The sequence below is a fragment of the Mustela nivalis genome (assembly GCF_964662115.1).
Source record: "Mustela nivalis genome assembly, chromosome: 18".
Classification (NCBI taxonomy): domain Eukaryota; kingdom Metazoa; phylum Chordata; class Mammalia; order Carnivora; family Mustelidae; genus Mustela; species Mustela nivalis.
Window position 1 is genome coordinate 8,068,113 of NC_139037.1, and position 24,669 is coordinate 8,092,781.

General features: G+C 46.4%; 1 protein-coding gene across 5 annotated transcripts in view; it reads left to right on the top strand.

Moving 5' to 3' along the window:
• Positions 1 to 984: 984 nt before the first annotated feature.
• Positions 985 to 24,669, top strand: part of MAF (MAF bZIP transcription factor) — a gene marked incomplete at its 3' end in the record, with an annotated part of 332,573 nt that continues 308,888 nt past the window's right edge. The window contains exons 1-3 of one of the 5 annotated variants that reach the window (XM_082711163.1): positions 1,621 to 2,948; positions 15,757 to 15,817; positions 18,065 to 19,527. In XM_082711163.1, coding sequence (XP_082567289.1) covers positions 1,828 to 2,948; positions 15,757 to 15,790 — 1,155 coding nt within the window. In that variant the 5' untranslated portion in view covers positions 1,621 to 1,827. The other 4 variants (XM_082711161.1, XM_082711164.1, XM_082711162.1 and 1 more) reach the window with 4 other exon arrangements.

The following is a 24,669-nucleotide window of genomic DNA, read 5'->3' on the forward strand; positions in this document are numbered from 1 at the left end:
GATAAACAGGGGTCAGATTTCATAAGGGGGTGGGTGTGCGTGAGAGAGAGAGAGAACGGAGAGAGAGGAATATGAATACGAATCTCAAAGGCCAAACTCGGGCCAGTGTCGGAAGCCAGAGGGCTGAGCTGGGCTGACCCGACTCCGAGCTTCCCTGGAGTTAACTCGCGTAGGCGTTCGCTCTCCCCACGCCGCCCTCCCAAGGGCACGCGACGCCAGCCGGCAGCCAGTCCCCGCGCGTAATGGTCCCTGAACAACTTATTTCCCCTCCTTCAAGGAGGGTAGTAAAACGTGCTTTCTCCCCGCGCGGACCCGGAGCCACTCGGGCTGCCCCGGCAAGGCGGCGTCCTGGGCGCAGTCGGAACCCTGAGCCCCCCCCACACACACACACACACACTCCCCGCGCCCCTGCGCCCCTGCGCGCGGGCTCCAGGGAAAGGGACAAAGAGTTTGTGCTCTTTGACTCAAAGGGCTAAGTTTGAGCTCCCCGCAGCTACGCACGGGGAAGGCAGGCACCCCCCGGCAGACGCCTTGGTGCCAAAGCTGGAGCAGGAGAAGCAGCTCCGGAGCGAATTCACAGTCCCGGGGATGGGGGCTGCCCGGGAAGGGGGGGTCACGCCAATCCCCGCAGAGCGAGTGGAGGGCAAGCCGGCGCTCCGGAAGGCAGGCCTCTCTAGTGCTCCTAAGTAAAGCAATCGCCCTCTCCGTCCTCCCGGGTTCCCGCAGTCCTTCTGGACTACTCCTTCCCCTCTCGCACCAAACTTTGCGCCGGGCTTTGCTCCCTTCCTGGGAGGCTGCGGCGCGGGAAGGGTTAAGCCCTCTTGTCCCAGCTGACAGTCAGCTGATTGGACCCTGATTGACAGCTCGGAAAAGTTTCCTTGTTTCTATCTATTATGCTAATCGCGGCCGCTCACGTCGCCTCCCATTGGCTCGGAGTACCAGTCAATTTCCCATTTGGGCCTGACGTCACAAGTGCTATAAAACTCAGCAATTGCTTTAAACTCTTCTTGCTGGATCAGAGGCTTTAAAATCTTTTTTCATCTTCGAGCTGTAGCTCGGGCTGCTCTTCGGCTCGGCCTCCCCCCTTTTGCTCTCTGCCTCGCCTTTCCCCAGGACTTCGCTATTTCGCTTTAAAAAAAAAAAAAAGGCAAGAAAGAACTAAACTCCCCCCTCCCTTTCCTCCAGCCGGGCTGCACCTCTGTCTTGCACTTTGCACGGAGAGCGCGCGCGAGGGAGAGAGAGAGGAAAGAAAATAATAATAACAATAATAATAAGAGCAGGCAGAAGAGAAGGCGAGAAGCATGAAGTGTTAACTCCCCCGTGCCAAGGCCCGCGCCGCCGGACAGCCGCCCGCCGCGCCTCCAGCCCCGAGCGGCCGCCGCGCGCGCCCCGCCTGCAGCCCGGGCCGGCGAGGCGAGCCCTCCTTATGCAAAGCGCGCAGCGGAGCGGCGAGCGGGGGACGCCGCGCACCCGGCCGGGCTCCTCCGGCTTCGCCGCCGCCGCCGCCGCCACCGCAGCCCGCGGAGGACCTTCCCGAGCCTGAAGCAGCCGGCTCGGCACGCACGGAGGCGAGCAGGCGAGGAGGGGCCGGGGCGAGCGAGCGAGCACATTGGCGTGAGCAGGGGGGAGGGAGGGCGGGCGCGGGGGGCGCGGGCAGGGCGGGGGGTGTGTGCGCGCTCGGAGGTTTCGGGCCAGCCACCGCCGCGCGAGCTAGAAGCGCCCCAGCCCGGCAAGCTGGCTCACCCGCTGGCCACCCAGCACAGCCCGCTGGCCCCTCTCCTGCAGCCCATCTGGCGGAGCGGCGGCGGCGGCGGCGGCGGCAGGAGAATGGCATCAGAACTGGCAATGAGCAACTCCGACCTGCCCACCAGTCCCCTGGCCATGGAATATGTTAATGACTTCGATCTGATGAAGTTTGAAGTGAAAAAGGAACCGGTGGAGACCGACCGCATCATCAGCCAGTGCGGCCGTCTCATCGCCGGGGGCTCGCTGTCCTCCACCCCCATGAGCACGCCGTGCAGCTCGGTGCCCCCTTCCCCCAGCTTCTCGGCGCCCAGCCCGGGCTCGGGCAGCGAGCAGAAGGCGCACCTGGAAGACTACTACTGGATGACCGGCTACCCGCAGCAGCTGAACCCGGAGGCGCTGGGCTTCAGCCCCGAGGACGCGGTCGAGGCGCTCATCAGCAACAGCCACCAGCTCCAGGGCGGCTTCGATGGCTACGCGCGCGGGGCGCAGCAGCTGGCCTCGGCAGCCGGGGCCGGCGCCGGCGCCTCCCTGGGCGGCAGCGGCGAGGAGATGGGCCCCGCCGCCGCCGTGGTGTCCGCCGTGATCGCCGCGGCCGCCGCGCAGAGCGGCGCGGGCCCGCACTACCACCACCACCACCACCACCACGCCGCCGGCCACCACCACCACCCGACGGCCGGCGCGCCCGGCGCCGCGGGCAGCGCGTCAGCCTCGGCCGGTGGCGCGGGCGGCGCGGGCGGCGGTGGCCCGGCCAGCGCCGGGGGCGGCGGCGGCGGCGGCGGCGGCGGAGGCGGCGGGGGCGCGGCGGGGGCGGGGGGCGCCCTGCACCCGCACCACGCCGCGGGCGGCCTGCACTTCGACGACCGCTTCTCCGACGAGCAGCTGGTGACCATGTCGGTGCGCGAGCTGAACCGGCAGCTGCGCGGGGTCAGCAAGGAGGAGGTGATCCGGCTGAAGCAGAAGAGGCGGACCCTGAAAAACCGTGGCTATGCCCAGTCCTGCCGCTTCAAGAGGGTGCAGCAGAGACACGTCCTGGAGTCCGAGAAGAACCAGCTGCTGCAGCAGGTCGACCACCTCAAGCAGGAGATCTCCAGGCTGGTGCGCGAGAGGGACGCGTACAAGGAGAAATACGAGAAGTTGGTGAGCAGCGGCTTCCGAGAAAACGGCTCCAGCAGCGACAACCCGTCCTCTCCCGAGTTTTTCATGTGAGTCTGACACGCGATCCCACAGCTAGCCACCTTGATAAGTGCTCCGTGGGGGTCCGACTCGGGTGTGGGCTTGCTAGTTCCAGAGCCGTGCTCGCCGCCACCTCGCCCCCTCCCCTGCTGAGATTGCCCGATGCCCCTGCACACACACACACACGCGCGCGCGCGCACAGACACACACACACACACACACACAACACACACGCGCGCACACACACACCCTGCTCCAAGTTGGCGGTGGTGGTGGCTGTTTTTAAATGGGGAGGGAGTGAATGTCTGGCTCATGGATTGCCAATCTGAAATTCTCCATAACTTGCTAGCTTGTTTTTATTTACACCTCCCTTACACACACACACACAAAATGTTCAAAGATCTCAGCAGAGTTCTTCATGCTCACCTTTGAAGCCTGCATCATTCACAGTGTTTTGTTTTTGTTTTTTTTTTTTTTTCTCCTTCTTCAGTTCATGAGCTGGTGTTCATTTTCTGTGTGTGTGTGTGTTTTATTTTGTTTGGATTTTTTTTTTTTAATTTTACTTTTTGGAGCTTGCTGTGTTGGCCTTTTCCCCAACCTTCACCCTCACGCCCTCTTCACCCATCTCCCCACGAGATAAAAGAAAAACAAAACAAAAAAAAAAAGCTAAGTTTTTTTTTCTCCTCCTGAGTTCTTCATGTGAGATTGAGCTTGCAAAGAAAAAAAAAAAATGTGAAATGTTATAGACTTGCAGCGCGCTGAGTTCCTTCGGGGTTTTTAGCATTGTTATGCTAAACTAGAGAAAAAAAAAATCCTCATGAACCTGCCACAATCAAGCCTGCATCAACCTTCTGGGTGTGACTTGTGAGTTTTGGCCTTATCATGCCAAATCTGAGAGTTTAGTCTGCCATTAAAAAACTCATTCTCATCTCATGCATTATTATGCTTGCTACTTTGTCTTAGCAACAATGAACTATAACTGTTTCAAAGACTTTATGGAAAAGAGACATTATATTAATAAAAAAAAAAGCCTGCATGCTGGACATGTATGGTATAATTATTTTTTTCTTTTTTTTTTCTTTTGGCTTGGAAATGGACGTTCGAAGACTTATGGCATGGCATTCATACTTTTGTTTTAATTGCCTCATGACTTTTTTGAGTTCAGAACAAAAAAAGTGCCACCCTAGAGCCTTCTTCCCATGAAAGTTTGCATCTGCTCCAAAACTGCTTTGAGTTACTGAGAACTTCAGCCTCCCATTGTAAATGCACTGAAGGCATTCCTTGTCAAAGATGCCAGAATGGGTTAAAAATTTAACATGGCAAACATTAAAAGAACTCTTAATGTTTTCTTTTTAATAAGAATGACACCCCACTTTGGGGACTAAAATTGTGCTGTTGTGGAAAGCAGTCTAAATTTATTTTTTAAGAAAAAAAGAAATCTGCCCCATTATTTTTGGTTTGTTTTATTTTTATTATTATTATTCTTTTTTTTTTTTTTTTTTTGGCTTTTGGTCATTGTCAAATGTGGAATGCTATGGGTTCCTAGTATATAATTTAATTCTAGTTTTTATAATCTGTTAGCCCAGTTAAAATGTATGCTACAGATAAAGGAATGTTATAGATAAATTTGAAAGAGTTAGGTCTGTTTAGCTGTAGATTTTTTAAAAGATTGATGCACTAAATTGTTTACTGTTGTGATGTTAAGGGGGGTAGAGTTTGCAAGGGGACTGTTTAAAAAAAAAAAAAGTAGCTTATACAGCATGTGCTTGCAACTTAAATATAAGTTGGGTATGTGTAGTCTTTGCTATACCACTGACTGTATTGAAAACCAAAGTATTAAAGGGGAAACACCCCTGTTTATATCTGTAGGGGTATTTTACATTCAAAATGTATGTTTTTTTTTTTCAAATTTAAAGTATTTGGGACTGAATTGCACTAAGATATAACCTGCAAGCATATAATACAAAAAAATTTGCAAAACTGTTTAGAACGCTAATAAAATTTATGCAGTTATAAAAATGGCATTACTGCACAGTTTTAAGATGATGCAGATTTTTTTACAGTTGTATTGTGGTGCAGAACTGGATTTTCTGTAACTTAAAAAAAAATCCACAGTTTTAAAGGCAATAATCAGTTAAATGTTATTTTCAGGGACTGACATCCTGTCTTTAAAAAAAAAAAATGAAAAGTAAATCTTACCACAATAAATATAAAAAAATCTTGTCAGTTACTTTTCTTTTACATATTTTGCTGTGCAAAATTGTTTTATATCTTGAGTTACTAACTAACCACGCGTGATGTTCCTATGTGCTTTTCTTTCATTTTCAATTCTGGTTATATCAAGAGAAAGAATAATCTACAATAATAAACTGCATTTTTTTTTTTGATTCTGTGCTCAGTTTCTTAGTGTACAATTTAACTGGGCCCAAAACTGCATTAGAAGTGTAAGATGCATCCTTTTCTCCAGAGGCAGGATTCATGGAGGTGTAGGGAGGCAGTAATTCAGGGCGAAACATAGGCTGTTTTGTGAGGTGGGAGGCCATCCCTTTGAATAATTAGAAATATTTAATGTAAATGCAAATTATGACCTCTCAAAATGCAGCCCCCTCAAAAGCCCCCCCTTCCATGCAAAGTTTTCAGTTTTCAAGTGAGTTGAGACATCATTGCCCTCTGGTGAAAACAAACAAACAAAATCCCAACCAGAGTAGGGCCTGCTCGGCATTGCCCTTGGCTCCTGGTCCAGCCCAGCAGCAAGCCCATCTAGAGGGAAATGGGCCCGGCAAAGAAGTCATGGCAGGAGGTGGCTTGGGCACATATGCATTTCATGGTAAAGATAAACAATTCTTGCCTTTTGGCTAGAATTGATTATTTTTCCTTCTTCCCTTACACACCATGATTTTCTGGTTAGCAGGGCCCGACCAGACTTAACATCAACACTTTGGACAAATCCAGTTGCTTGTTTTGTTTTTTAACTCTGAAGGTCATTTGTATTAAATAGGAAAAAGAAAAACCCACCCCTTACTCACATAACCCCAAGGACATCTCTGAATTTAAAACTGTGTCATTAAATCATGTTTCACAGTATTTAGCAGAGAGGGGCTTCTCCACTTAGACAAGCTGGCTATGATTAGATCACCTTAACTCCAGAAACACAAGTGAAAAAGTAATACCTTGATAGAATCTGTGCTCTGATTGATCAGTATTTGCCCCCAAACTAGCCGTATTTCGAGGCTAACTTCAAAGATGACTTGGAAAGCCTTGAGCTACCTTCTTCACAAACAGCATTGACCTATTTTAAAATGACATAAATTCGTGCAACTAATGTTACGAATTCATGCAGTCTGCACTCCTAATCGACTTCCCCTAGAATGCTAAAAGAATGTTAGACAAAGCCAACACTGTTTTGAAAATATAGCCAAACACGATGACTTTTGTTTTATTTTGTTTTGTTTTTTGTTGGTTTTTTTTTTTTTTTTTTTTAAGATAATATTGCAACTCTGAAGGAAGGCCTTATTTTGAAGAAAACAGGTTGTGCTTGGTGCAGACGAGCTCTGGCCAGTTGATATCCTGTCTTCCTTCCCCTTTTTCACAGAACGCACAGAGAGGGTAAACCCACTGCATTTTGACCTTTCTTCATGTGCCAGTTTGGATAGAACTCCTGACTCCACACTTCATTTTGCTTAACAAAAGTCTTCATAGTAAACGTAAATCCCTGGTAAATCCCTGCGCTGGAAGTTAGCACTTCTCTGTTTCAGAGGTTTGGGTTTTTTTTTTTTGCCCCTCTGATCCCCTGGAGGAGATAGGCAGTTTCCCCCTGAAGGGGTAGAGACACAGATATATCAGTTATGCTAAAAGCTCAGCCTCAGATGAAAGCTTTGAGGCAAATGCTTCTGAAAATCAGAGTGTCATTGAAGATGGACTCACTGCAGTCCCGTCCTGAGAAAAACACTTGTGCCACAATTAAGCATTTTGATAGGACTCGACAAGGCAGTTCACTGTAATAAGTGGGTTTGGGCCCCAAACATTAGAAAGCAGAGAGGCACTGGCAAAAATGGGGTTTGGGTGGCTGGCTTTAAGAGAAAGTTAACTCCTTAGTGAAAGGCAGTTTTACATGACTATAAAACTTTGAAATGTAGCCTGAGAGGCAAACACAAATACATGTGTTTGTTGTTTTATTTTTTTTTAACAAAGAAATCCTAAATTCTGCCTAAGTGTCCCTAGTAGAAATAAATTTTTATTTAAAAAATAAATAAGTTCTGTAAGGAAATCTCGCTTTCCTTTTCCACTGCATCTGAGTCTTTGTCTAAATAGTGTTAAAATTCCTTTCATTCCAATTACAGAACTGAGCCCACTCGCAAGTTGGAGCCATCAGTGGGATACGCCACATTTTGGAAGCCCCAGCAATGTATACTTACAGTGTTTTCATAAAAAGAAATTTATGTAAGAACTGTACATTAAAAATTTATCATTATTATCATTATTATTATTATTATCATCGTTTGCAGCCTTAAGAGAGCACCGTGCCCCTGACTTCCATTTAGTCTCCTTTTTAAAGAAAAATGTGTTAGAGAGGAAGAGTGGTAGGTGTGTAACCTCCATACTGTGAACTGTGCCTCTGGTCCGAGGGTCTTTCGATGCCAACCTAGAGAAAAGCACGAGGGGGCTTCTGTCCTCACGGCGTGTGAAACTAAATAGGTACCATTGTTTTCAACCTGTGAGATGAGTTTTTAAAAAGCCACTGAAATTGAAAGGAGATCTGTATGCACCTTTATACGAAGAGAAGTTTCCCAGAAGGTAGCAGCTAGCGTTTTTGAAACATGTAGACACGCACACTCTAAATAGTACCTTTTCACACTTCATTGTTTCTCTGGCAGATAATTTTACTAAAAAGAAAAATATACGTGCTTCCCCCTCCCCAAGCAGATGCCACAGGCAGAAGCTTTAGCCAAGCCTCAGCACCCTGGGTTTCTGGTAGGCCCCAGATAGTAATATATTTATATTTATCAGTGATGTCAAACGTGTACATTTATCAGACATGGCTGTAAATGAAAACAGCATGTGGCAAAATACAAAGTTAGTTAAACCACACCCTCCATGTGCTTTTTCCTCCACTTCTAGCCTCCTGGGCCATTCACAAAATCACCTCCCTTGTGTTTCCCTACTCTTTGCACATTTCCTTTTGTTTAAAAAAAAAAAAACAGTGTAACAGTTTTTCACACTGTATCTGACACATTAATAGATCGACATCAAAGTAGACAGAGGTTCTTCCTTCACCTCGGTGAGGAAAGGATGTCTAGAAACCATGTTTGTCCGCCTCGGTGCCATAACCATCCGGGCCCCTTTCAACACGGGCTGCTCCAAATAACTCCACGTATAATGTATTATGGAATGCGAGATTCTACCACCCCTGATCTCTCCTCCCTTCTCCCTTTACCCCCGTCGTTTTTATTTCGTGATATCAATTCTAGATGGTTCTTTTCTCCTAGAGGACCTCCCCTCTGCCAAACCACCGGGTTTCCTGCTCAGCACGGTGAACGGAGGGCCGGGCGGCAGCCCCCCTGGCAAACATGGGCCACGGCCGCCTCCGTAGCCGTGTCCCCAGCACAGCCCTGTCTCAGTAACAAGTTGCTTCTGACACAAAGGTTGCCAGAGTGGAGTACGTCGGAGGCTTTTGTTGATGTTCCTCGTGCTTTGTTTGGGACGACTTACTTCCGTAGTCACACACTCTTGGCTTTAGAAAATGTACTCCTCCCGGGCTTCTAGGCCAATCAATATTTTTAAAAGTCTGCTTGCCACACAGGTGTCTCTGTATTTTGCTCGTCGGTAGTTAAAGCCTAACCGAGGTAGGCTGGAGGCTGAAATCCATGAGTGACAACCTTCAGCCTTCTGACTCCTGTACCAGGGAAACACACCGCCAGGCTCCTGGCCTTACTTTCCATGTAAACATGCATGAGAGGAGGAAAAAGAGGCCGGATTCCTCTGCTCTAGATGGTTTGCAAAGCTTCCCACTGCGATTGACTTTCCTGTGATTTTTTTTTTTTTTTTTAAATCACGTCGCCCCTTCCTAGGAAGACATGTCTTGTTTTTTTAGGGGAAGATCTATCACAGTGATAGGCTCTCATTTTCACCGCTTCTCGTTATTCCTCAGGGTGCTGAATGAATAACTGGGAGTCGGGGTCTTCCTTGTTGTTGGGAGGAAAATAAGAGAAACCTGAAGTTTGTTCTCATTCTTGGCTCGTCCTAAATGGGAAAGGTGCCCCAAGTCCAAGGCAAGGCGTCTAGCGGCCATCTGTACGGAAGGTGGTCTGGGGTCCAGCCCCCCCCCCCTTGAATCAGGATTTGTTTGTTTGGTTTTGCCCTGGTTTTAAAACAGTCAGGAGCCTCAACCCACCTTCTGATAACACTGCTTTTCTCACTTTTGATATAAATCTTCAAACCCTAGACATCAAACAGCCCCAGAAAAGGGGAATTCTCTCCAAGCCTTGCTCGGCCCCGGCTCCTGAACAAACCCAGCTCTGTGTGGCACTTTTTCTCCAGCGGGGGTAGGGGACAGGGTGAGAGAATTTCAGTCCCCCAGGCTGTCTCATGATTGTCTGGGCATAAAGAAGTACAGTCCTGCAACAATGCGGGAACATCTTTATCCTTTAGAGAGGGACAAAACAAAAAACAAAGCAAATCAAATTGCTCTGCACGAAGGCGTAGCAAAACCCCAGGCTCCTGTTCTCGGCACCCTCTGTGGGCGGTGAGAAATGAAGGGAGGACGAGGGAAGGGTGGGGAGGACTTTGAAGGCAAGAGTCCTAGGAATAATCCCAGTTGCCAGCCTGAATCTCACTTGCTCTCCGGGTAAAGGCAGGCCCAGTGCGTCCACGGACCAGGTGCGAACGAGGTTCGACTGTCCGCTCGGTTCCCATCCGCTCTCGCATGTGTTTCCTTTTTCAAAACCATTTGAGAGCTTAAACCCAAACTGAGAAATCTGGGGAAATTGTTAATGCCTCAGCTTTGGGGGCATTTATAAATATATCCATCTGTAATTTTACAGTGGTGCCGTTTTGAATCAGTCAGACCTGTTATGCCAATATTTATATATGGTCCCGCGTAGGGTTTAGGCACTGTGACAGTCTTCATTGTTTAAATTCGAAAGCCCTTTGCGTGTGTGCCTGTGTGTGTGTGTGCGTGTGTGCGTGGGTGTGCATGTGTGTGTGTGTGTGTGTCTTCCATAAGTTTGCCCGCTATCATAAGGCTGAGATAGAAGGGACCTGTCGATAGCACACAGAAATCAGATCTTCAGGTGAATTTGCATCAGAGTTGGGCAGTTTTAAGAAACTCACAAAGCCCATTTTCCACAGAGAGGCTATGACTGGAATGCACAGTCCCTTACTCAAATCCTAATCATCCACTGAGCACCTCTCCCCTTGTTCAACAAAATCCATTCTCTTTTCCTTTCTTTTTGTGAAATAACATTTTCCCCCCTATAATTAGGACTTTGGATTGCAAAATCACATTCCTCTCTTCTCCGCAGATTCTTGGATCTTTAGTTATGATTAGAAAGGGGCATTAATTCAAGAAGGGAGGATGAGGGAGGGGTGTTTGTGGACATTCGGGAAGAGGACGGGAGGAGAGGAAATAGCTCTGTGTTCACCCCCCACACCCCTCAGCCCCTGCCCCGCCCAGGCTTGGGTGTGAGCTACACACAGGGGATTCGGATTCTGAAAATTCTGATCACCAACCTTGAGCAGTTCCCAGCTAAGATTCCAAAACATGCTTTTTCCCTGTGGCTGGTTCTTTCAGTAAGGAAATAGGAGAGGCCGTTGAAACAGAACCAGGCAGAGAGGCTTGAAAACCGCTCTTCTGAGAAGACCCCCAAGGACGATTGTGAAGGGATCCTGCACTGGGAAGTCCGGTCAGCAGGGAGGATCCAGAATTTGCCCCAGTTCTGTGTGACCTCATCCACTTCTGGAAGCCCATAGAAATGGGTTTCTGGCCTTCGTTGGGGGCGTCCTCCAGCAGTAAAGCAGGCTTGAGGATCCTGGAACAATAGGTGATTCCAAACTAGGCCAGCGGAGTGGAGAACAGGAAGGGGTCAATGTGCGGGTCTGGGGGAGTACCACTACCACAAGCCAACCTTAGCTTAGGATCCCCAACCAGGGATCAGAGCCAGGTCTGTCCCAGGGCCCTGCCTTCCACCAGAAAAGATCTGCTTGCGGGGTGACTGACAGACGGCTGACAGACCCCAGGATCCCCAGGATTCCTAAATGCAATACCCATGTTCTGAGCTCCAGGGCTGTGGCCTCTCATCACTGGACACTTGCCCCATTCCAGTGCCCTCTCTGTAATATTTACCCCCTCTTTCTCCCATGCCTAGTCACCTAGGGCCTTGTGAGAGTTCGAGGTCACCGCCTGGGGCCAGAAGGCAGTGCCCAAGCTGAGGCCTTGGACGCATTACGTCACTCCTGCCCCAGTTTAGGTGCAGACAAGGGCAGGGCTGGAGTGAAGGGCTGGCCAGCAGCTCCCGGAGAGAAGCTAGGGGGTGGCTCATGGAATGTTTAGCCCTGGCTGCAGAGGGTGGTGAAGGGTCTTGATATGAAGGCTGGGAAGAGGCTGAGGTTACCCATTTCTTGGTTTCCTTGCCCCGCACTGGCCACACCTCTCCTTCTGCCTCTGGCCCTGTATACACTTGGTCTGCGTTGGGGGTGAGAAGGGAATTTGCAAGGCAACCGCAGGCTGCTGGGGGTGAGTGGAGTCAGGTGTGCTCTCCACCCTGGGGGGGGGGGTGCCCTGGCTGCACTGGTGGCAGGCACCAAAGGACAGAAGGCAGGAACCACAGGGTAGGTCCCAGAGGCTGCCTGAGGTCACCAGGCAGTCCCTGCTCTGCTCTCTCCAAGCTCTGCGCTGCGCCCCCCAGAGGCTGGCACACTCCTGGCCACCACGGGACTCCTCTTGGAGAGGCCCAAGATACCCGGGGGCTGGGGGGGAGGGGCGGCATCACAACAGCAGCTTTCTGTCCCCAGTCTCCAGCTTGCCCCAGTGCCCCGTGCCCATCCGGTGCCCATGCCCCAGAAGTGCCTCGGGTTTGTATTGGAATTTGGTTTAATTTTCCAAGAGGACTGACCTAGCCAGAGTGGAGTGCCTGTGGACGTCCAAACTCCCCGTTCTGTTGTGCCCCTGGGTGGGGGAGAGAGAGGGAGGGGGCTTCAGCCCTAAAAGTCTCCACCTTCCACCCCTCACCTTGGGACTCCCACCCCACCCTTATGAGCCTCCCCAGGAGCTTTAAGATCCTCTTCGGCTGCTCCAGGCCATTTGATTTGTACTCTGTTAATTTTCGGGCCTATTTTTCAGATCTGTTTTCCTGCTCTGGTTAGAGGAAGGAGGAAAAAGAGAAAGGAAAGGAGGAAATCCAGAGAGCATTTCAGGATCTTCATAGAAATCTCCATATGGTTGGGGGTTTTGATGGTATAGTTTGATGCTCGTGGTAAACGAAAGCCAGTCAAACAAACTTTATTTTGATTTGGACAACAGCTCCGTCATGAGGGTCTTGCTTGCATTCTCAGATTTTCAACACAGTTCTGGTCCAGTTTCCAGCCCTCAGGACCTGTTTTTACGAGGACAGATTTCAAAACTACTAGTTGCAGAAAGGAGCCGTTCCCTGTAGGGTGGGCCTTTTTCTTATTGGACCCACAGTTTTTTAGAGACTCAAGAAGAGAGCCAAGTAACATCGCACTTTCTGAACTAGGTCTCCCTTTTTCTTTCTCCTTCTCTTCAGGATGGAATCATTAATGTGCAGATAAATATGTTGAAACTAAAACAACAATCTCAGCCTCTGAGACACTTTTGCACTGTCAAATTACACTAAAATCCTTTCTGATAGAATGGGGGGAAAGGTGTGGTAATCATGCTAAGATTAAATCTGTTAAAAGATGGTATTTGAGTCTTTGCATTTGCAAGCAGTGAATACAACATATTTTTTCATCTGGCGTCTATCTGTCCAGCTGTCTATGATCTGCTATCTACCTACCTATTTATGGAGCTCTTTAACCCATCATAGAAGGAGAAGCTGTTAAAAACCAGTCTGCAGTGTCCACATTATGAAATAAAAACAATCACGTGGCAGAGTTAACCTGCGTACTCCGTATTTTGGTAGACATGAGCAAACCTGGTCTGAAATGTCCGTCTTAAAACAATCTCCCCAGGGGCGCCTGGGTGGCTCAGTGGGTTAAAGCCTCTGCTTTCAGCTCAGGTCATGATCTCAGGGTCCTGGGATCGAGCCCCACATCGGGCTCTCTGCTCAGCAGGGAGCCTGCTTCCTCCTCTCTCTCTGCCTGCCTCTCTGCCTACTTGTGATCTCTGTCAAATAAATAAATAAAATCTTAAAAAAAAAAAAAAAAAAAAACAATCTCCCCATAACACCTTCCCCCACTTGGTGCCATGCTGGACAGTGCGGAAACAGAGACTGACCATCTCTCTGTAGCACATTCGTGGGGTCCATGGTCCATGTTAATTTCCTGCACTGTGTGGGTACCCAGACCTTTGTAAAAAATCTTCCTTGGAATATCAACACACGTTCCTATGCTATTTGAAAAATACTATTTAATCGTTAGGTAAATATCTCCAGTCCTTCGAGGCTCTACGCTGGCAGACGTCTGGCTCGGACTATGCTGTAGCGGTCTGCCTCAAAAACCTCTCTTCCCCTTCCCATGTGAGACCCCCCTTGCCCCCACCACTCTTCTCCAATGACTAGCCTGGGTGAAGTTGATGAGAGCCGAGAAACTGCAGTGGCTTTTGGACCCTGTTCAGGTGTGCAAACAGAATCTCTCTCCCCCGCCCTTTTGAAAGTAAATGCCTTGATAACAGGATGGGTTGCCCCAATGGCCAAAGACTAGAGGTCATCTTGAGGAAAATGACACCGATGATCTAAAAAGGACATCTACTTTATGAGATTACAGGCGAGATGCCAAATATCACATTTAATGAGGCCTGATTCTTTTTCTCCAAAAATAACAGAGACTATCAATGAGACGGTCAGGAAGGCAAAGGGGCATTTTGCAAAGCCTACGTTCAATTATTGCTTTGTAATATTTTTCTAAAATTGAAAAATGCTTCACAAGTGTATGATCTCCTGTAAATACCCCTTGCAGAAGCTTAACATATGTTTGCCCTGCCTCAAAGGAATTACAGAAATATTCTCTCCACAATCTCTTAAGCTTTTAAACTATTCACTTGCATTTCTAAAAAGAATCTGTTATTCCTAAAGGTTAAAAAAAAAAAAAAAAGGAGAACCTTCTATGGGAAGGGTTTTTGTTTATTTGTTTGTTTTTTAGACATTAGCCCTCTGAACTTCAAATGGAGAACAATTGCTATTACTGGTAACACTTCCAGGTTTAAAATTTAACTGTGTTTCTTGTTCTTTTTCTTTCCTTCTTTCTTTTCTTTCTTAGTTTGTTGTGTTTTGTTTTTTTTTTTTTTTGTTTTGGTTTGGTTTTTGTTTTTGGCATCGAAATAATATATTTAGCGAAGATTAATGGATAGGATTACATGAAGGAAAGTAGTCTGTACTATAAGATTTTCAAGGCATTTCTAACAAGAGGTGTGAGTGAAGGCACGTAAAGCATTGGGGGCAGCTCTGACAGATACAAGAGTACAAATTTGTTTATCCAAGTGTTTTAATGCAGAGTTACACCATGCAGAGGGGACATTCGAAATAAATGGCAAAGTTATGCTTGATGAAAATTTAAGTCGAGAAAGATTTTACGTGCTGTTAGAGCTGCCTACAGATTTCAGCATGTGTGTGTGTTTAGTGGATTTGTTCATACCAATTACAAGGTAATCCAAATAAAAGTGTGGGGGATTAAAGAGAAATAAGTGAATATCCATCTTGGAAAAAAAAAATTAGATTGACTTGCTAGTTTATCGCAGTTATTGTACACAGATTTGCTGTAACCATGTTGAATTTTTAAAATTAGATTTTAAATATATTTTGACAGTCTGAACTTGTATGGTGTGACTAACCATAGGGAGAAATGACAGGTCTGCTTTGTTATTAAACTGCTGTCTGGAAAATATTGGACTCCGTACAGTAAATGATAATTATTTTGCCACTTACATTAGTACAGCTAATAGCAATAGGGTTTTTTGAACCACAGAAAGCTAACTACTTTGAATTACTGTGCTTTGTTATTCACTGTGAAGCAAAAAGACCTTTTTTTTTTTTTTTTTTTTTTTAAAGCAACCTCATTTTCATATCACGGTTCTTAAGCGTTCCCTGCTACTAATTTAAACAGAGAGGAAGTTAATAAATATAAGGGTGGTATCTAAATGTTACTATTTGTTAAGAGAACATTTGCAATAAGGTCAGCAGTACCAGCAGAACAAACCAGAGCAACGAAGCAGGAGGGGGCAGATGGAAGAGAATGGGCCCCAGTAAAGACCCAAGGGCGGCTGGACCAGTTGGGTTCTCTGTGACCACTCGGGAGATGCCCGTCTGAGACCATTCAGACCCTCCCCACTGTGACCCCGGAATAACTGGGTTGTCTGAACTGAGGACAACTTCAAAGCTGATCCAGGCTGCTAGACCCGTCAGTATCTCTATCTCCACCTCCCAGGGGTGGGAGCGATCGTCAGAGGGGGTGACCTTGTGTCCCATGCCACTCTCTTCCATGTGACCCCCTCCTCTGGCAGGTCTGAGGCCAGGATGCCAAAGCAAGGGGAGCTAAGTCCCTCTTCCTTGGGTCTCATTCTGCCTTATCCGTAGAGAGCTAGGCTGCCTTGAACATACTGTCCTTGAAACCTTCTTCGTGCTTATTAATTACCCTTTGTTTATTTCAATATATTTACTAAATCAGGTACCCAAGGGAATCCTCTGCCTCAGTGATGTGAAAAACCCTGTTGCCTGAAGTCAAAGAGGTACTTCTTGATTTCTGATTTGCATGTGCTTGTTTCGATGAGTTTTCCGTGAGGGGGATAGCAAGCAAGCAAGGAATGCTGATAATCCCTTAGGTGTGCAAAGCTCCTGCTTCAGTAGATTTAGTCCCTGGATTTCACGTGGAACATAGACGACTATTCTGGGCGGTGACGGCTGAGGCAGCGTACATGGGCCCAGCATGCATGCGTTTCTGTATTCATCTCATTACTTAGGTGTGCTGTAGAGCACTTAATCTCACCCAAGGAACCCCCACATCTTTAGCCTTAACCAGTATGACTCTCTTGACACTCACAGAGCCAGTCCTTCTGCTTGAACGTCAGACAGTTTGGGTGAGCCCGTCAAACTAGCATCCACGGTCCTTGCCCGGCTTTACCCGGGCCTCGTAAACATTCCAGATTTTCAGCCTCCTACAATTTACTCTATATTCACATTTGGAAAATTTGGTGTCCTTTTAAAGCACAGTGTGTCCCCGACTTCTGCATCCAAATGTGACTTTGGAGCTACTTCCCACTTCAACTGTAGGCAGAAGGAGAGCACAGGCGACGGTTGGGGGGGCAGATATCTGATTTTCATCTACTACAAAAATGAAATTAAGCCATTTAAATGAGTTTTCAATTGTAAGTATCCCAGGGTGAATTTAATAATGAAACCTCTTCATTTAGAAAGCTAGTGCAACACTTGTACACCAATAATTATTTAGTGTCATTGTTTTATGTATTCTTGTTACCTCTTATTGGCTAATGGAATGACGTTTGATTTTTTTTTTTCATTAAAAAAATTGCTTGCTGAGAAATCTGCATGAAATACGGTTTTTGATTTCTAGAGAAACTGAGGAGGGGGGCAAAAGTCACACCGTCAAACTGCTTGCTCCTTTTTGCAAAGAAGACCCTTCAAGGATCCAGTGAATCTGAGTGTTGGGAACCAGAGCCCCATTTTCCCCCATTATTCAAAAATAGTATCTGATGACTTACACACTGCTTGAATAACTAGACTGTGCATATTTAACTATGGTTTCTTTCCTAGCCTTATACAAAATTAACATTTTCTTGAATAGTCTTGTACATAGATTTTTAACTCGATGCTATACCTTTGGGATTAATTTGAGTGTCTGCGTGTGTGCATGCTGTACCACTGCTTTATTCCTCTTGTTTTTATTCCTTTCTTTTGTCTCTATCTTTATAATTGGAATTTGAGAATCATCTATTACCTATGATGATCTAGGCCCACTGGCAGGTTTTGTTACACGGAACCCATCCATTTTGAGCAAAGAGTTAATGAACTTTTAAGGTGAGGTTCACACTGGTCCTGACCCTCCTGGTAATTTTTCATATAAGGTTACTGGTGGGAGAGAAATCAAATTTCTCCTGTGAACTTGATTGACAGGTGAGAGCAAGCAAGAGAAAGGCATTCGGTCAGATGGGGAATCTGCGGGAGGTGGACAATTCCTCTGAGTTACTTCGTGATATTAGATATTATAAGCGGATATATGAAAAGTTCAATACTTGATACTCTTGGGAGAGTTACTTAGTGTATATTCAGAAGTCACTTTGGCTAAGGGATTTTAGTAGTGAAAGCCCCAAATGGAGACCTGCTAGCCTTCTTCTCTCTTGATAATTTCCGCTACGTACAGCTTCGTGGCTTATTTCTGGCAATTTTCTAGAGTATGAAAATTAAACCGCAAACCATTTGGGGAGCTGTATAATTACCTTTCATTTATTCTCAGAAACACAGTCTAGATTATATTATGGTTTTTCGGCATGTTGCAAAATATCCCTCCTAAGTGGCATCATAAAAAAGATTAAGTTCTTCTTTTCTGTAGCATCCCTTGATCCTCACTAACATTTTCCATCAGTGCATGTTACAGCCTAACATACACAAATCTACCCAGATGCATGACTTATCAAGGTTGTGCCTTCTAAGGAAGGTCTTCTCACATGAACCTCTGTGGAGGCAACCGCAAAATTTTCCACGGTAGCATCCTGGTTGCTGTGATGTTAACATCTTCGCCATGGAAACAAGTGATGATGTTGCTTGACCCTAATACCAAGGGTGCCTTCGGAATCCACCTTAGGGGCCGTTCCTCGCTTAAATTAACACAACTGGCCCTGCGTTACAACAACGTTGAAAGTGGCCTTCAAGACATGTTCTTTCATCTTGTGTGCTGAACACTAGTTTGGAAGGTGGTGACGGATCTTGGCCTGCTCATGTCTATGCTCTGCCCATTTCAGATGTTCCTGACAGTGGCTAAGACCCATCCGGATGCAACCAAGCCTTACAGAGCTGCCTCGGGGCAGGGCAGGTGGGACAAATACTTAGGGGAGAGGCCCATTTGTAGCTTTCCTGTCGCCTGTGGGAGAAGCTGATGGAACTTGTATAAATAGCACTTCCTGGGTTCTAAGTACCCATCAGTTTGTTTATTTGTTTTCTCTCCCTCTCTCTCTAGTCTTACAATTAGCTGAGTGAACATGTTTTATCCTGACTGTACCCATGCCAATATGAATCCCAACAAATGTAAGGAAGGCTTCATTGTTTTATGAACTGGGATAAAAACAAAACAAAACAAAAACAGAACAAAAAAACCAGGAAAAGTATTCAGAAATCTTGTTTTTATTTTGTATAACTTGACCTCCCATATTGCCCGTAATCATCCAGAGAAATAAAACGCAAGCATGGTTCCCCGACGCCCGGTGTCAATGTGGGTGCCTTAGCACGGCTATTCAACTCAAACAGAAAATTACATCTGTCATAACCGTGTTTCCGTTTCAGAGCCCATCAAATATTTTAACAGAAATGGTGAATCAGGTGTTGTCATGCAAAGGACATATGAAAACACACAGACTGTAAGTTCCAGATTCTTGGTGCCTCAGTTTAGAGAGCTCAAGTGAGAACAGTGGTTGGTCTTGACTCTGTCTTCATTATAGGCCCCTCGGGGCTTCTCAATACCCAGTTTCTCCCGTACATCCACCATCCCCCACGGCAGCAAGGAGCTGAATGCTGTCCGGTATGCTGATTTGGAGCGAACCCTTCCATCACAAGTTCCATGAGCATGTCTTAAGAAAATTACGTCAACCTATTTGTTGGCACTGAGAAAAAAAGGCGGGGGGCGGGGGGAGAGAATAATTTCATTTCAAGTGTTTATTATGCGGACTTACCTAATTGTTTGTTGTTGTTTGTTTATTTAGGTCATGCTCCCACACAACCACCAACCATACCCCCTTCCCCTAGTCTGCCTACTGTTTTTCTTTCGGTGGGCGCTGGCTGGCTACTGAGCTGATTTAATCAATTAATTATAGCAGAGCAGGCGCAGGGTAACTACCCGGATGATGCCATATGAAGTCATATTTTCAGTGAGCCCTAGCATACAACTGAAGGGGCGACTTAAAGAAAGAACGCATTAAGAGAGGAAAAAAGGAAGAAGGAGTTTTGGTAAAATCACAGTGCTCATTACTTAACACCAAGCGATGCTCCTGAAAGAGCGTCTATGCTAAAAAGCACTCGTTCAGTCTACCAGAAGGCCAGATTTACTGCTGCCGTTCACAGACGCCAATACCGAGACCCTCATCACCTGCCTGTTGCTGAGTCTTCCGTTTCCTCCATCCAAAAATTGCTGTAAAGTTGTTGTTCAGTGTCTGCATTTTGGGGTTTTCCTGGCACCTAATGAAATTATCGGCAATAAATGAGCTAAGCAGAAGGGTTGGTTTTGAATTTGTTTTTGTTTTTGTTTTGTTTTGGGTCTTTTGGCAACATTTGGAACATGCTGGGGGAGGGGTCAGCCAGTGGGGAAAATTCAGTGTGCCTCTGTTTCCAGCATCCACGGAAAATATTACAAAGCCTTTTGCATTGATAGAATTTCAGGCGGGAATTAACACTAAGTTGGGGAGGGGAGGAGCAGTTCCAGGTGTGGGGCTGGGAAACTCAAACCAGTTGTGGGAATCACAGGTATTGTCATGCAGAGACGACTCAGACAGGGGAGCAGTGACCTCAGATGTAAGGCCTTAGAAGATATTAAGGCCTAATTAACAAGACAGGGGTGCACATCCTACAACCTGAACCCTACCAGCAGGAGGTGAGAATGACAGGAAAGACAGAGAGAACACTAGTTGGGGTTTGTTTTCACCTTTTCCCTCAGCAACCTTTGTCTAATGACCAGTTATGCACATGCAGCCAGGGAGGACTTCTTTTGGTCATTGGGATCTGCTGAAAAGCCCTGTAACTTCATTAGGTAGCAGGTTGGCAGTGGAGGTGAGCACGAAATTGACTTACCCCGAGGTTACACTTCCATTAAATTGGGTTCTACAAAGTTTCTTTTCCTCTTCCCTGGCTCCTTCTGCAGCAGACTTGTGTCCTGGGTTTACTGCTATTTTAAAGGGAGTCTGAACCGGGGGTGACTCCCCCTCTCCCCAACAAGAAAGTTAATCAAAATGGAGACCTTTGGTTGCTGATGGTAGTTAATTACAGGGCTTGAATCTGTACAGCGATGGCGTGCCTCCGGCGGGCTCGTGTTTGAAAATGAAGTTCATTCCTCATGTACACGAAACGGGGGGGGGGGGGGGGGAAGCTGGGGGTGGGGGAGGTGCCTTTTCCTGGTCCGCGAATTTTGAGTAAGAGAATAGGATTCCTTGTGTACCTTTTAAAATCTTCTCTTCTTTATTTTCCTGCCTTCTCTCTTACTTATAATGGAGCAATTAGAATCCTTTCCAGAAATCTTAAAGGGGCACACGATAGGTTTCACAGTGTTTGGAATCACGCCCGGCATTTTGTGAGGGCACGTGAGTCTGCTGAAAAGGATGAGCAGCGCCTCCCTCCTCTCAGCAGCGGCCAAGAGAAGCCAGAAATCCCTTCGCCCACAACTGACCTTTCGGACACGAGCTGAGAACTGCTTTCTCATACTTTGCTCCATTGAGTCTCTCTCTCTCTCTCTCTCACACACACACACACACACACACACACACGCGTCCTGATGCCCAAAGACTGTGTTGTTTATTAGTTCCTGGCCTTTCCCAGACCTCTACTTTTATTTTATTTTATTATTATTTTTTTTTTCTTCTCTTCTTTCCCCTTGGAAAACCCAGAAGCGGTTTTCTCCCCGTTGCATAGTAGAAGGCGAGTGCAGAGTGCCCTTGGGCTGCACCAGGCTGGCCGGGCACACACGGAAGGCTGAGCCTGGGCTCTCTCGGGACGCCAGGCAGGGGGAGTTAGCGATAAGGACCGCGTTTCTGGTCAGCCTCGGAGCCGCTTTGGCTGCCCAGCGGCTGGCGGCTCCCAGCGGCCCTGCTCCCCAGCGGCTTCCGGGAGACCCAGTTGACATTCCAGGCCCAGTGGCCTCGCCTTCTTGCGCCTTCCACGTGCTCCTGGTTCCCGGATGTGCCGGACCAGCCAATCAGATCGGGCGTCTTTGGCACGTGTCTGCCGCAGTGTAGTGTGGGTGCGAACGTCGCTCGCGGACCTGCGCTGTGTTCTAGACGCAGGCTCGGGGGGAGTGTGGCGGCGCTGGTTACTCAGAAGTCACCTCCGCTGCTTACGGACTTTGGTTAAAAGTCACCTCGGTTGTTTACGAACCTTGGTGACGCGGTAGCATCCCGACCAGACCGCAGTCTAAGGGCAAACAGGTCCTTTGGTCACGAAACCGCCCTCCCCAGGCGCTGCCGACCCGCCCTACAGACTGGCGGGCAGGTGGGCCGCCTGGTCCCCCCCAACCCGAGCTGGCGGGATTGGAGTCGGGGAGTCCGGGCCTCGACTCCCGAAGAGAAGCCCAGGGTCCACCTTGGTTCCTGACCGAGAGCGGGAGGTTTCCCCTGTGCAGCCAGAGCTCCGCGTTTTCCCAGCGGCACGCTGAGACTCGTCCTGTTCCGCGGAGGAAGAACCAAGTAAGGAATGGTTTATTTTTAATACTTTCCTCCTGTTCTGTTTGAGGCGGCCGATACTAGTGATGAGAAACTTCCCGTCCTTGTTGCTGGAAAACTTCTATTTATTTTATGGTATTGGTGGGAATGGGGGCCCGGGGGTGGGGGGGGGGGCGTGCAGTTCTTGCAAGGTGTTTGGGTCTGTCTGGACTCAACATTGTACAGCGTCATTCAGATTTCCCGCTCTGCACCATCATTTCCTTCCATTAAAAAAAAAAAAAAAAAAAAAAAAAAAGCCACCTTCCCCTGTTTGCCACAGTTAACACGGATCAGGTTTTCGCTTTAGAGAAGATGAGATCCGGGTGTGTGATTTCGTTGTAAATTCGTCAGGAGTTATTTGCAGAGCTACTGAGGAGGCTGTTGTTCTGAGAATGCAATTTTTACTCTTTCTTTAAAATTTAATAGGGATCAGGTCACTATGTGGTTTCAACTCAAGGCTTGCTTTCTTTTCTTTCTTTCTTTCTTTCTTTTTTTTTTTTTGCTATTGCAAGCTGCAATAAAACGATTTGTAATTTATAATCAAACTTTGGTATCGTTAAACTAAACTGCAAAAACTGGCTTTGGGGTTTGCTCATAAAATAAATATTTGAAAAAAATATAGCAATGAGGCTTATACAGTAGAGGCAATGTCAGTACGTATCTGTCTGTGTATACGAATATATACGTATGCATTTTTTTTCCTGGAGACTCTTAACAGCTAGCCCTGAAAAGGCATCTTACAAAACTGTGACTTTCAGTAAACGTCCAAGCATGAGCAGACTCTGGTAAGAATGTATGCGCATTTTCTTTAATGAACTTCTAATTCGCTTTTGAAACGCTGTTCATAATTCACATTAACCTATTCTTTCAGTTATTTTATTTTTGCACTGAAGAGCCTGCATATCCATGCTAGAATTCTCTGTAAGCTATCGTGCTCCTTAGCTAGGAAGACTTTTTTTTTTTCTTTCCTCCTAACAAGGAAGCTCATTTAGAAAGAAATGTTTATGTGAAGTGCTTGTCAGTTGGCATTTTTACTGGTTTGCTAACCCAAAGGTAAAATATAAAGCCATGTCTTTTCCTCTCTGGCTTGTTGTTACTAGAAGGGTCCCTCCCTTGTTAGCTTGATAAATAATTTTACTAGGGGGACTCTGCTGTATTTTTATGCTTGCTGTCTATTTTCTGCTTGCTGCAAATAAATTTCTGTACTCAGAGGGCACTAAAACTCCAAACACATGGTATTTTCCCATTTTGCTGCTGGTCGCCTGAAATATTTATTCCATCTCGTGTTTTAATTAATTTTTTAAAGGAAAAAATAATTTGTGGTTAAAATCAGACAAAAATTTGTCATATATTTCTTAGAACCATTGGGTTTGAGCAGAGAATGATGGCTTTTTGAAAGGCTTCGTGTCTCACATTTGTCCACTTGACGATAAGAGTTATTTATTGGGGGAGTCCTCAAGTTTTCTCATTATAGATTTCCTTGTCTGTCTTTCTAACTTTAAATATTAAGCTGTTAACATGAGAGATGAATAGAGCTATAGAATTCCATCTAGAAACAAGGCACTCCACAATAAAATCTTTATCTTTGAAAAATGATTCATCATGTGAAAGTAGAGATGAAATCAATCTTAGGTATCAATATGGATATCGGCATCCACCTGGGTCCCGTGCATGTAGACGTGGGATTCATTTCTACCGAGGTGAGCTTGGTGTGGATCACTGGGGGGAAAATGGGTGGTACGGTACCTTAAAGATACACACATACCCTAAAGCATTCCAATAAAGTAAAATACATCCTATAATTGCAAACGTCCAACATTGCACATATCAGGTGTACAATGAAATGTTTCCTAAAGGTATGACATGCACATTGGTAAAACAAGTGATCATTTTAAGTGAATGCCAGATTATTACAGGCATTGAAATATGATTTCTTCCAAAGCAGATAGGGTGCTTGTTATATGTGACTTGTTATTTGCTTATTAGCAGAGTTTTATTTCGTGACATTGGAAAATATTTTTAGAAAGGTACTAGAGACATAAATTTGAAGCCAGATTGCCAGCACATGTCACCAACATCCGCAGTATTGGGGAGACTGGGCCAGAGGTTATCTGGAGTTCATTTTCTGCAGAGATCACCTAAATGAAGAGGAAAATGTAGAAAAAAGGCCTACGCTTAAGTTTTCAACTATGCACAAAGGTCCAAAGGTCAAGATTTTGAACATTCATTTTCGTGGGCTTTGAACCATAAGACTAGTCAAAATGTTTTCACTAAAGGCACATATATTGATTACTAAAACTTATATCTTATCAAACATGTACGTTGATTTTATTTTCATATCTCACTTAACAGGGATTTCAGAAATCAGCTAGATTTTAAGACAATGGCTTGTTTTCTCCCTCCATTTCTGCAGTTTATAGAGACTTTGGGGAAACAGAGTTTTTTATATTTAAGGGAGAGTTGAGACCCAGCGTTTCTTTTGGTCACTGTAGGGCTCTACCAGTTTGTCAGGAGTTAGAGAAAACTTCCACTGGGCTGAAGACCATGATGTTCCATCCAGTCCTGCTCTTTGGAGGTCATCCAGAGCCTCACAGGCTTTGATGAATACAGCTGCCACTGATTGTCTCCTGGGAGCTAGGACCTATGCCATCTTTGATCGTTACTACAACTAGAAGGGAAGATATTTTAATCCCCTTTATACAGATGAGGAAACTCGCACAAAGCTATTAAAATATAATTTGAGATGACACTGTAGTCATGCAGGTATTTATTTCTAGGATGCCATCCTACCCCTGCCCAGGTCATTTTATTCCCTCCTTCCCAGTTAAAAAGCCCAGCGTTTAACCTTAGCACATGTAGGAGATTAGTAGCCCTCTCCTGTTTGGTCCTCTTATTCTGAGTTGGGATGAGTGAAGCCGGGGTACGCTGGGGGATTTATAATCTGATTAGTG